Below are 12,876 nucleotides of genomic sequence, written 5' to 3'. Positions count from 1 at the left end.
TACCCACTATCCAGGGCCTGACTGAGTAGCACTCTATTACGTTATCAGTAAAGGGCTTATAATGCTACAGCGTGCCAAACTCAGAGCTATGGAGGATGACAAAGACACGTTCTTGCCTCAAGGTTACAAGATAACGCTATCTTGATCCCTGAATTAAAAATATGAAACAGCTCTTGGGATTTAAAAAATACAATAGCAGAATTTTAAAAAAGACATCAATGGAGAGCTGTAGGAGAGCTGTAGGATAACCCAAAAAATTTCTCAGAAAAGAGAACAAAAAGAACAAGAGATGGAAAACAGGAGTTTCTTCAGGGAAGGAATCGTGTTATTTATCTTGCATATTCTGTGCCTAACACTACATGTAGAAAACAGTCTGTTTTCAATACTGCTTGTTCAACCCCAGGGTGGATTACAAGGCTATATATGTGTTATAATAATTTAGAGTACTTTATCTGGAGTTATTTATTTCATATATCAGTGACTACTTTTTTGTCAAAAATCCACAGATGTTACAGAATACAAAAATTTAAATAAATAGCTAACTGAAACGCTTGAAACAAATGAAGCTCCATGAGGTTAAGATTTCTTTTTTTGGCGGAGCACAGCCTCCGGACACGCAGGCTCAGTGGCCATGGCTCACGAGCCCAGCCGCTCCGTGGCATGTGGGATTTTCCCGGGCCAAGGCACGAACCCGTGTTCCCTGCATCGGCAGGCAGACTCTCAACCACTGCGCCACCAGGGAAGCCCGAGGTTAAGATTTTTATCCATTGTGTACACTGTTGTACCTCCAATATCAAACAATGCCTGGCACAGATTATGCCCTCCATCAATATACCACGTTGTAAAATGAACAAATGAATGGGTGGATGGATGGATGGGTGAGCAAACCAACGAATGAGTGAATGAAAGACTGAGAGCTGGCACGGAGGACTAGGGCAGTAGGACACACTCCTGCAACGGCAACCGCTCTGGTTAAAGTCCCGGAGTCCGGGCAGGAGCCGGCTCCCCAATGGGTGGGTGTCGCTGGGGCTTCCGCTTCTCTCCGCCCCCTCTGCTGGTCAGTGCCGCAGCCGCCGCCGCAGCCGCCGCCGCAGCCGCCGCGTGCAAGGGCTTCTGGGAGGCGAGCCTTGGGGTCTCGGGTGAGGGGCGCAGGAGGCCGCCATCTTGAGTTGCGAGCCTGGTCTTCAGACTCATCGCTAGGGGCGGAGTGGTGACCCCGCTGTTACCGCAGCAGACGCCGCAGCTGGGGACTGGAAAGTCAGAGCGCCGGATAGTGCCACATTAATAGGTAAGTAGGAGTGACACTGGACAGGTTGGGTGAGCCTCGGGTTTGGTCCCTTTGGGAGCTACTAGTTCCTGAGGCCACTGTTTTGATCTACCCCTTCCCCTACAAAGGGTTCAGAAGCAGGCCAAGCCCTGATTTTCTCAGCTTCCCCAGAGGGAGAGAGCGGTGGCGGGGGCGTGGCAGCCGGACCTTTCTCTTGAGGAGGCGAAGTCGCGGGGAGCACTGAGCCTCTCCGAGAGCCGGGCTGGTCCTCTGAAGGAGCTTCAGGCAGAGGATCTCATCCTATCGCCGCTCTGCTCCACTGTTTCTCGGTAGTTCCATTTTTTGGTACATGGTCTTGTCAAACGTTGCCTGTCACTTCTGGGGCTCAGCAGTCTGTCCCGCGGCTCAGCTTATTAGAAGTTTCACCGTGTCCAGAATAAGGTAGGTTCGGTCCCAGGACCCTACACATGTTAGGTCCACCCTCTACCTCCACGAGCTGCCCTCCACCTGGATGCAGGTGCCGGGAAGGGCTCAGTCCTGGACGCGGGCGAGCGTGCCTTAGATGCTTCTAATAGTCGGCCACCTCACTTCCAAGATGAAAATTTAATCGTGTCTCCTCGATAATGCATAAGAGATGAAAGGAGTTGAAAGCTGTTAAACGGGATAGTGATACTTCAAAAGAATATGATATGGGCATTAACTCTTCGGCTTTTTGAACACCTTTAAAAAAAAGCCTTCTGATTTGAGGTCTCTTAATTACAACATTCAGTGATTTATATTTTGTAAGAAAATGACTTTCCCTCTTGGTAAACAAACGGCTCTGTCCTTTAGATCTTCTGGTTGGTGCACTTTCCCCTTTGTACTGATCTTGTAATTTTACTAACAGCCACCTTAGCCCCTGGAAATGGAGGCTTTATGGAGACAAGAAATTCCGTTAATATATATTAGAAAAAGTTCGGATTCCAGTTGTTTGCCCAACGTCAGCAGTTTTTCAAAGAGGAGAGTGAAAAAATAAGCTTATGACTGAAAAAAAATTCCTCTGGCAACTTTACAGTGTTTGAATAGCATTTCTTATATTTAAAATAACTTGTATGAGACAGCAGCCTTTGAAGTACAGTAGTTTTTTAAGCTATAATCCAGAGAAAGAAACAATCCCCTTGGGTGAGGCCCCTTTAAAGATCATTTTCCTTGAACTTTACATCCCCTTTGAAGCAACTGCAGTGAGGATGCAGATGTTAAATAAGAGACAGGAAGTTATTACTACAGAAGAAAAAGGAACAAATGATGTATGAGTTGTTGGGGCTAGATTTTAGTTGGTTAACATTTATATTGAAAGCTTTGCCTAGACTGGTGGTATTAAGGAGTAGTGTCTGCTGTGTGTGTTGGGAGGCACAAGGTGATTCAGTCAGATGTGGGGAGAAAATATTAGAACTTCTGTTTGTTTACCTTTTAAAACTACTGTTTTTTAAAAAACTTTTCTATCTGTGAATTTATAATGGGATAGTTTATTAAGCTAGTAATACATGTATATAAATAAACATGTTGAGGATGAATTCCCAAATGTATTTTGTGTACATAGGATATGTGATCAAAAAGTTTAGAGGCCAGTGGCCTAGAAGATGCCTAATGTATAGGTGGTAAATATATTAAAGAGGTTTATTGCTGCAAACATTTCATTTTGCTAAGATATTTTATACTGTTGAACATAATTGAGCAGCTAATGTTGAAGCCCAGTTTGCTCTGTCATGAACTCTGATCTCTGTTTTTCCCTTCCAAGAGTCTAAGCTTTTATTAATGTGACAGAATTTTTATATATGTAGAGAATAATGCTAAACATTGTTATTATTAAGAAAGTTAATAATAAAAGTTCAGAAGCACAAAGTTTTAAATCCTTGTGAAGTCCTCAGCCCATTCCATTCGCCCTTTAGCTCCACCACTAATGAAATTTCTCTCAATGTCTTTACCAGTGACCTAATTATCAAATCTATTGCTTCCTTCCTATGGTACTTGGCTTATTGTAGGCACTTAAACTTGCTGGATAAATCAATGAATGAACAAATTGGGTGACCTGTTTTTAGTGCTACTACAACTGAAATACTCCTTTATCTTTTGAATTCCCTTCTTTTTCATGACTCTTATTTTCTTCTGATCCTCCTGTTTATTTTTGGTTTCCTTTGTTCTTTCCATTTTCCACTGAAATGTGAATATCCTTAAGATTTCGCCTTTGGGCATCTTTCTTTTATATCTCTAATGCTCTTGGATTATCATTCAGCACTCTTTTCCTGAGCTTTGACTCATTTTTAACCATCCATAAATAAAAACTTTCTGTTTGTGCCCTATGTACTGTAAATTTAACACATTTAAAATTAAAAGTCACTGTATACCATTAGAAGGGCTACAATTAACAATAACAAAATTCTAACAATACCAAGTGTATAACCAGGATACAGAGTAACAGGAACTCTTATATGTTGCTAATGGGAATGCAAAATGTTATAGTTACTTTGTAGTTTGGCCGTTTCTTATAAAATGCGAAGCATACGCTTGTCGTATTATTCATCAATCCTACTCCTGGGTATTTACCCGAGAGAAATGAAAACTTACTTTTACACAAAAACCTGTACATGAATGTTTATAACAGATTTATTCGTAACTGCCCTAAACTAGAAACAACCTAAATGTCCTTCAGTAAATGAATGGATAAACTGTGGTATATCTGTACAATAGAATATTACTCAGCGATAAGGAGGAATAATCTATTGTTACATGCCAACAATATGGATGACTTATAGATGCACTATGCTAAATGAAAGAAGCCAATTAAGACTACATACTGTTATTATTTCATGTATGTGGAATTCAGGAAAAGGCAGATCTATGGAAGTAGAAAACAAATCAGTGGTTGTCAGGTTTTAAGAGTGGGAGAAGGACTAGTAGGAGCAGCGTGAGGAAGTTTTGGGGGGAGTTATGAAGCTGTTCTGTATCTTACTGTGTTGGTTATATGCCTGTGCATTTTGTCAAATTCATAGTACTGAAAGAGTGATTTTTGCTGTATAATTGAATGCATTATTTTCATCTCAAAAACATTGAGGCAAGAAAACAAAACCACCACTCCGTTCCTTTATCGGTATTCCTTATTTTGGGTTATTTTGTCCTTATACTGAAATGGCTCACACTAAAAACCATGGAGTCATACTCAACTCCTTTTTCTTCCTTACTGCATATTCCTTACATTCATTTGGCCTCTAATTCTTATTGAATCAATTTCTGAAATGTTTCTGGAATCAATCTGTCTTCTATATTTTTCAACGCAGCTACTAATATAGTTTAGGTCTTTATCATCAAAGCTTGAAACAACCTTCACTTTACTTTCTTTAATTCTATTCCTTAGGATCAAGTCCAGATTTCTCAACCAGATTGCAGGAAGCATATGTTTTCTTACCTACCTTTCCAGCTTTATCTCCTGCCCCTTCTCCCATGCATCCTCTTGTTCAGGTACACTTGATTTCTTACTGTTCCATGTTTATGCCAGGCTTCTTCATGAATTCTGTGTTTACATATATTCCCTCTGTCTGACATACTTGTGCCCTTCCTTTTCCCCTTTCATCCTCTTCCCTGGCAAATTCTTGCTCATTCTTTAAGACATGATAACTGGGAAAACTTTCAGAACTCCCTAAGGCACAGTTAGTTTCTGTGTCTTCTGTGCTCCTGCAGGATTTAATGCTTATGTTTTAGTGTACTTTACTACTTAAAATATAATTTGCCAGTTCATTAATCTAGCTCTTCTATATCAGGGACAGCATATAAATGCCCATCTCTCCTTCTCTCCTGTTTACTTCATAAGTGCTAATTGATTACAGCATTCTCTCTGGCTATACATGGGTATGTCATCAGAATTTATCAGAATAACATTCTAGATAGGTATTAATTATCTCTCATATTAAATTCAAATTGAAACCCTGCTTTAGACTGATTTTTTTTAATGTGTAAATGCAGGATAGGTTATAGTATTAGTAATTTTGTATTTGTTTCCAATAATACCAAAATATTAATATAATACTAAGAAGTGTTTATAATTCTTATTCTAAAACTATTATATATATTCAAATATACAATTTTATATTTATATAAAATATATATTTTAAATATACTTATTAAAATGTTTATATAAATGTTAATTTTTAAAAAACATTTATAATAAAACTACTTAAAAATAAAGTAGAAGTATTTCAGTATTTTAAAAGAACTAATTATACTCTAGTACTGAAAACTGGTAAGGCAGCCATAACTCAGGTCATGACCTGTGTGGCTTTAGTTCTTTAGGCAGTGCCTTAAGTAAATGAAAGAAGACAGACCCCAATAAATATGTGAGGTGTGCTTACTGAAGCCTGATACCATATTTTATTGAAAATAAGACAATTCATTGCTGGTTATTTCTTGATCTTTCCATAAGCTGTAATTTAGAAGTTTTTTACCCAACTATTTCATGATTAGTTCCTGGCTGACAGTAATTTTAAGATGCATCTCACTTACAGAAAGTTTAAAATACCAGGGATGGGGGAGTGCATCTCAGAATCAGTGGAATTAGGGTAATGACTTTGTGTTTAGACCAAAATCTATTATTTGATAGTTAAGTTCTAAAATATTTGGTCATTTTGCTCCAATTTTGATATGGCGGTGAAGAAATGTATTCTTTGTACATAATTTTCAGAATGGGTTTTGTTGGTCTATTTAATCCATGAGCCTGAATTTAATTGCCCTAGAGTAAACATCTTGTGTTGTTTTGAGAGTTATCAGTATCTGTTTTCTTCTCTCCTAATCTTAAGATGCCATGGCTTGTCCAGGGAAAGATAACTATAGAATGAAAAGTTATAAGAATAAAGCCCTAAATCCCCAAGAGATGCGTAGACGAAGAGAAGAAGAAGGAATACAACTTCGAAAACAAAAAAGGGAAGAACAGGTAGGTGTTTTAAAATATTTAATTCTGTTAACGTAAAAACATTATATAAAGAGTTTAGAAGTAGTATTATTATTGCTGCTAATTTTTAGATAATTTTAAATGAAAAAATGTTTTAGGAAATTGAATATGGGTAAATATATATTTTAGTTTATTAGGCTCCAGTAATAATATTAGCAAATTCACGAATCAGAATCCTGTGCTATTTTTAATCACCAACAAGAATGGCTTCTCCTTTCCATTGATAAACCTTTTACATTAATATTTCTGCTCCAGTGCTAAGAAATTTTTACTCTTGAGCCTATTTAGATCACTTCCACTTGTCATTGTAAAATTTGCCCCCTAAAAAAATGTTAATTGTATTCATTTGTTGCTTTATGATTTTCATAGCTCTTGCCCCTAAATTAATTATAATCATTTTCCTACGCTATTCATACTGTTCCTCCTATAGTCTATCAGGCAGACCTCTTAGCCTTCTCTGTTTGAACTTTATATATGTGACATAAGGAATAGAAAAATTAAAAGAATGCATCTCAACATTTTTCATTCCAGGATATACCTAAATTTAGGAGTATTCATAAATAATTAGGAGGGTATGGTCCTCACATACATGAATTAAAACTAATGTGTAAAAAGGACTAGCAATGAAGAAAGTAGAAAAAGGCCTGTTTTGGAAATATGACTATTTGTCGTTCCCCTATTTGTAGTAGCTAACATAGTCTCTACTATATTACAGTAGGTACTCAAAAAAAAAAAATCTCTTGAATAAATGAATAGAAAGAGAACTGTGTACAGACTGAGGAACAGCAGAATTTATTTAGCTATCAAAAAGTATGTGATACCAGATTTTTTTCGTCAATTTTGATTTATGAGATGTACCTATAAATCTTTCTCAGTGACCTGACCATGTCTCTTTCCTCCTCTGTTTTTTTTCTTTATATTCACTCCTGAGTTAATAAGCATAGGGTCCTCTTTCCTGAGAGCTACTCTCTATTCCTTGTTAATCTAATATACTAACTCTGTTAATATACCACATGATCTCACTCATATAACACATATGCTTTTTAACTAAGATTTTCTTCTTAGACATCTCATAATTTAGTATAAGCATATGTGGTTTTCCAAGTGCTGTAAAATATAAATGTGTACTCTGCTTATGCTACTAGACTTTGGTAAAAGACCTGAGATTAAGAAGCAGTCTACAGGACAAGAGCTAATTTAGCCCCAAAACTACTCATAAATTTGTTATGGTGTGATGATTAAGAAATACTAAAATATTCAGAATTTTGAATGATAAAATTATTGTTTTGTTCAGTAAAGGAAAAATATAATTCTATGGGAATTTGTTTTATGGAAAGCTCAATATATTGTTATTTCTCTTTATTACAGTTATTCAAACGCCGAAATGTCTCTTTGCCCAGAAATGATGAATCTATGTTAGAAAATCCTATCCAGGATCCGGATATCAGTTCCACTGTACCCATTCCAGAGGTAGATATTACAAAAACGTATTTCAAATTATATTTCAACAGTATTACAGAGATGATACAGCAAAATTACTAATGCAAAATATTTAAATAACAATTGTATTTTCTGTGTTTTAGGAAGAAGTTATTACCACAGATATGGTTCAGATGATTTTTTCTAATAATGCTGATCAACAACTAACAGGAACACAGAAATTTAGAAAGCTGCTTTCTAAAGGCAAGAATTATTTTCAGTATGCTTATTTGATCTTACAAGAATTTGTAGTACAGTTTTATTTATTGTATTTTTTTATTTCAAGGCACTTTCTTTGCCAGTAGGTCTTAATTTTTCTCTAAAATATATTTTTAAATAACATCTCTTTTTTAAACATTATATTATCAAAGTAATGCATGTTGATTGTAGAATATCTGCAAATATAAAAGGATTTAAAGAAGCAAATATAGTCCCAAATTAGTCCCATTGCCAAGAAAGAAAGTTAGAAATACATATTTTTAAATTCTTGTAGAAATATTTTTCAGACTTTAAAAATTTTTTATTTTATTTATTTTTTTAAATTGAAAGTCTAGAAATAAACCCATACATCTGTGGTCAAAATCAGTTGATTTTTTTTTTAATTAATTAATTTATTTTCGGCTGTGTTGGGTTGCAGGGAGCAGGGGGCTACTCTTCGTTGTGGTGTGTGGGCTTCTCACTGCGGTGGCTTCTCTTGTTGTGGAGCACAGGCTCTCGGTCAGTGGGCTTCAGTAGCTGTGGCGCACGGGCTTAGTTACTCCATGGTATGTGGAATTTTCCCGGACCAGGGTTTGAACCCATGTCCCCTGCATTGGCAGGTGGATTCTTAACCACTGTGCCATCAGGAAAGCCCTCAGACATTTTTTTAACATCAGAGCATGACTGTAAAATGAATAATCAATCAATCAGATATTTTTTTCTAAACTTTTAAAAATTTAATTTGTATTTTATATTGGGGTATAGTTGATTTACGATGTTGTGTTAATTTCAGGTATACAGCAAAGTGATTCACCAAATTTTGATTATCATAAGCAAAGCTACATAAATCCTTGTATAACCTAAAGCTTCCTTAGTATGAATTTATAAAAGTGAAATCGTGGGTCAAAGGGAATAAACAGTGTATTAATTTACATTCCCATCTTTAGTTTGTGCAGATATTCATTTCACTATATTCTTACCAACACAGCTATCTTTAAAAAAGAAAAAGATGGTTATATAATAGTGCTTATAGTGTGGCAGTTTTTGAGCACCTAAGTTGAATATTTTTTATTATTGACCATTATAATTTATAATTTGCCTATTTATGTTATTTATCCAATATTATATTGAGTTTATAAAAATTCCTTATTAAATAAAAATTTAACCCTTAGTCTATCTCATCTTTCATACATGGAATTTATAGGATTAGTAATTCTAATTTTATTGAGCTGTATACATGAACTGATAAGATTTTGAAATTGCCCTTGGCTAGCTGCCGTATCTTCCTAAAAGACAAAATTTAGTAACGTACGAGGAATAAAAGAAATCTTGTGTTCAGTTCAGCACAGATTACAGGCTATTACCTTTGCTTTCTTATTGTAGTTCTTTTTCATAAATACCTTTAATTTTCCTTTTCCATCCCTTATCTTCCAAGCAAAAGTAGCTTAGCAATGTTAGGAGACCCTATAAAATCAAGAGTAGCTTCCTCTTCCTCACCATATTCCACAGTTTTTGTTTTTTAATTTGGATATTTTTTTAGTCAGATTAATATTTATAAATTAAAACATTAATTTAAAAAATAGGTTAAATGTATTAATAATAACACATCAATAATTTTTATATTACCATATTCTCTTTTAAGATTTCTTTTTGGCATATGTATTATGTTATAACCAATTAACAGAATTAATTTAGATTTAATTGTATTTAAGAATGTTAGAGTTTGCCACCAGTTTTTACACCACAACTTCCCCATTATTGAATTTATCTTCATTCCTAATTCCTCAGAGTATTCTGTGTCTTTTAAAATATAGTATCTTTTTCATAGATTCAATGATTTTTCTGTTTCTTGTAGTGGGATTATGCTTGCCCAGGTTGGGCATATGTCAGGAATTATAGATACTTTCTTTTGCTGATTGGTGTGAGTTCCTGCCAAATATTTTAGGTCTAGAAGAATATTAGATTTACTATAATTTTCCTTGATCCATCACTGTAGGAAATATGGGGAAGGAGCTAGAACTAGAACTGGAGCTAGAAATAGAAATAGAATTCCTCTGATTTAAGTCATGATAGTGACCTTTTGCTAGAATCTGTTATTTACTTCCCTATTATGGCCACTCTTATAGATGTAAATCACAAATTATTCTTTTCTTCAATCCCAGTTTTGTTTCTCCAAGGCTTTTTTGTTGTGGATGACTCTTGATTAGTCTTCAGTGCTGAAGCAGATATTCCTCTATTTTACTTATGTTTACATTGCCATATTGACTAAGTCTTCCCTGTAATAGTTCATCACCTTTATAAGATAAGGTAGGCTATTATTCTGTCAGTATAATATCAATGTAGAAGTTAAAAGTTCATGATATTGTTAGATTACTTGATGATCCAAGCACACTTTAATTGCTTTCTTTTAGATGAAAGTAACTGTAAAGTAATTCCCCAGGAAGAGATCATATTTGGGTTCTTAAATCTATATATATATCTTTGTCTATATTTCTTTATCTACATATTCAGGTAGTCTCAATACCCACTTCTCCCCACCCTCTAACTAGAAAACCAATTTTCTATGTTTACTTCCTTTTCTCAACCTCCCCTTTCTTCTCTGCTCAAAAAGAGCAAGACAAAATTTTGTCCTTTACAAAAATAAGGGGAAAGTAGATTTAGAATTTTCTTTTGGGAAAAGAGAAAGAACTGGAAGGTAAAGATGGTAACCACAACCTAATAACTTTGTTTTGATTTTTTTTAAGATGGGAATAAAGGCATTAATAATATATATTATTTTATCTTGTTGATGTTTTATAACTATAAGAACAGTTTAAGCTATGGTCTGGAATTTACATTTTGAAGAATCCAGACTTTTCATTTAGAACACCCAAACAAAATTTTATAGTTTTAACTTTACTAATTTTGCAGAAATCTCCCAATTTTTGAGCAAGTTAGAAAGATAGCAGATTTGTAGAAAAAAGAAGAAAAGGAAGAAAAAAGTCTATTCCTTTTTTTTTTTTGCCACACCATGCAGCTTGTGGGATCTTAGTTCCCCGACCAGGAATGGAACCTGTGCAGACTGCAGCGGAAGCGTGGAGTCCTAACCACTGGACCGCCAGGGAATTACCAAGAAGTCCATTCCTAAATAAATCTTTCTTAACAGTTGAGAACACAATTTCTAAGATTTAAACTGACTTAAAACTTCAACAAGCAGGATTTGTAGACCTTTTATGGTTATCATTCATTTATTAATTCTACTTATTAAACATTATTTATGATCAGTAACATACTCAAACAGGAATTAAGAAAAGGAAGAGTCAAAAGTGGAAATGAGATTTCTCTCGTGTAACCAGGTGGACAGATAGCTCAGACAAATTTGTGTGGTGGGCACAGGGCAAGGGGAAGGAATAAGCATAGTGATATTATGAGTTTGGTTTTGTTTATGCTACATTTTAAAGAAGCTGTGGGGGAAAAATGTAACCATAAGCACTTAAAAATGTGGGACAGAATCTAGGAAAAAAGAATTTACGGGGGTTAGATTTGTGAATGATAAGTGATAACTGAATTAGCAAAATAGAAATAAAATAGAAATAGATTTTCTAGGAGGGGATTTCCTAGAAATACATTTTCTAGGAGGAGAATAAATAACGGAGAAAACTAACCCGAAGGAACAACAGTGAAGAAGTTCCTGGAGAACCACAAGAGTGTATTTGTTGCTGAAGCCAAGGGAGGAGAAAGAATTCTTGGTACTTATATTATTGGGAGCTGAAATATCTTTGTTTTGTTTTGGCTGTGCCCCGCAGCATGTGGGATCTTAGTTCCCCAACCAGGGATTGAACCCGTGCCCCCTGCATTGGAAGCGCAGAGTCTTAACCTCTGGACCGCCAGGGAAGTCCCAGAAATATCTTTGTTTTCAATTTACATATCTTTGTTTTAAAATTTCTTAGAGATTTTATGATTCTCAAAAGTCCTCAGCATTTCATGAGAATTTATCAAGAATTCTAGGTACTTCAATAGCATTTTTGTAAATAATAAATAATACCCTGACAAAATAGAACCTATCTAGCTGAAAGACATTAGGCAATTCGTGGTTGATAGTGAAAGAGACATCCCTGGAAATTGGAGTATAGTTATGAAGAATTAGAAGACACTTTATCCTTCGATTGGTATTTTGAGTATTGGACTGAAATATTCCCATATTGTGAAGGTGACCTCCTAAATAGCATTCAATTTATGAATTATAAATATTTGTATAGGAGATATTTTAAAATTTTCTTATCATTATGGTAATGAAAAACAATTTGCTTTTTTTTTTTTTTTTGCAGTAAACATTGCAATTATGAGAACGTTTATTTTCTTCAGCTACATCCAGCTAAGCGTTTTAAACTGGATCAGTGAAACCTAGGAAAGAGTTATTTTATGTGCCCTGTTAATTGGCATAGGGTCCAGATCATTGTGTTTTTGTGTCTATGTAATAACTTAATTAGTTTTTAATTTTCAGAACCTAATCCACCAATTGATCAAGTTATACAGAAACCAGGAGTTGTGCAGAGATTTGTAAAATTTCTTGAAAGAAATGAAAATTGTACATTACAAGTGAGTTCTGTAGTTTACTTTCTTAATCTTTTTCCAGAAATGACATAGGATTAATGTGTCTAGTGAAAGCAGCTTCTACAGTACTGAGTATATTGTAAGCATTCAGTAAATACTTGGCAATTAAAGGTGGTGCTACCTGTCTTGCCTTGGTCAAGGTTGCAATGCTAATTTTTTCTAGGAACTGTTATTAAACAATTTTGGGAAAAATATATAAAATCATTCCTAATGTTAAGAAAAATTTTGTAGTTGTCAACCTTTAATAAGTTTTGTTTTAGAAAACCATAAATCAAAATGTTAATTTAATGGTTAAATTTTTTTGGCTCTTAGCTAACTAAAGTTGTAACTTTTTAGTATAAACTCTTGTACCTCTTAAAAC

At 34.9% G+C, this 12,876-nt stretch overlaps 1 protein-coding gene across 1 annotated transcript in view; it reads left to right on the top strand.

The window, feature by feature from the left end:
• Nucleotides 1-1,217: 1,217 nt before the first annotated feature.
• KPNA5 (karyopherin subunit alpha 5) overlaps nt 1,218-12,876 on the top strand; it is a 45,808-nt gene continuing 34,149 nt past the window's right edge. The window contains exons 1-5 of the mRNA XM_082856057.1: nt 1,218-1,288; nt 6,094-6,227; nt 7,614-7,715; nt 7,829-7,928; nt 12,406-12,500. Of these exons, the coding sequence (XP_082712183.1) occupies nt 6,099-6,227; nt 7,614-7,715; nt 7,829-7,928; nt 12,406-12,500 (426 nt within the window). The 5' untranslated portion in view covers nt 1,218-1,288; nt 6,094-6,098. The remainder of the gene's footprint in view (nt 1,289-6,093; nt 6,228-7,613; nt 7,716-7,828; nt 7,929-12,405; nt 12,501-12,876) is intronic.

Source organism: Leucopleurus acutus (assembly GCF_964270905.1).
Source record: "Leucopleurus acutus genome assembly, chromosome: 15".
NCBI classification, from domain to species: Eukaryota; Metazoa; Chordata; class Mammalia; order Artiodactyla; family Delphinidae; genus Leucopleurus; species Leucopleurus acutus.
This window is presented reverse-complemented; position numbering and strand designations above follow the sequence as displayed.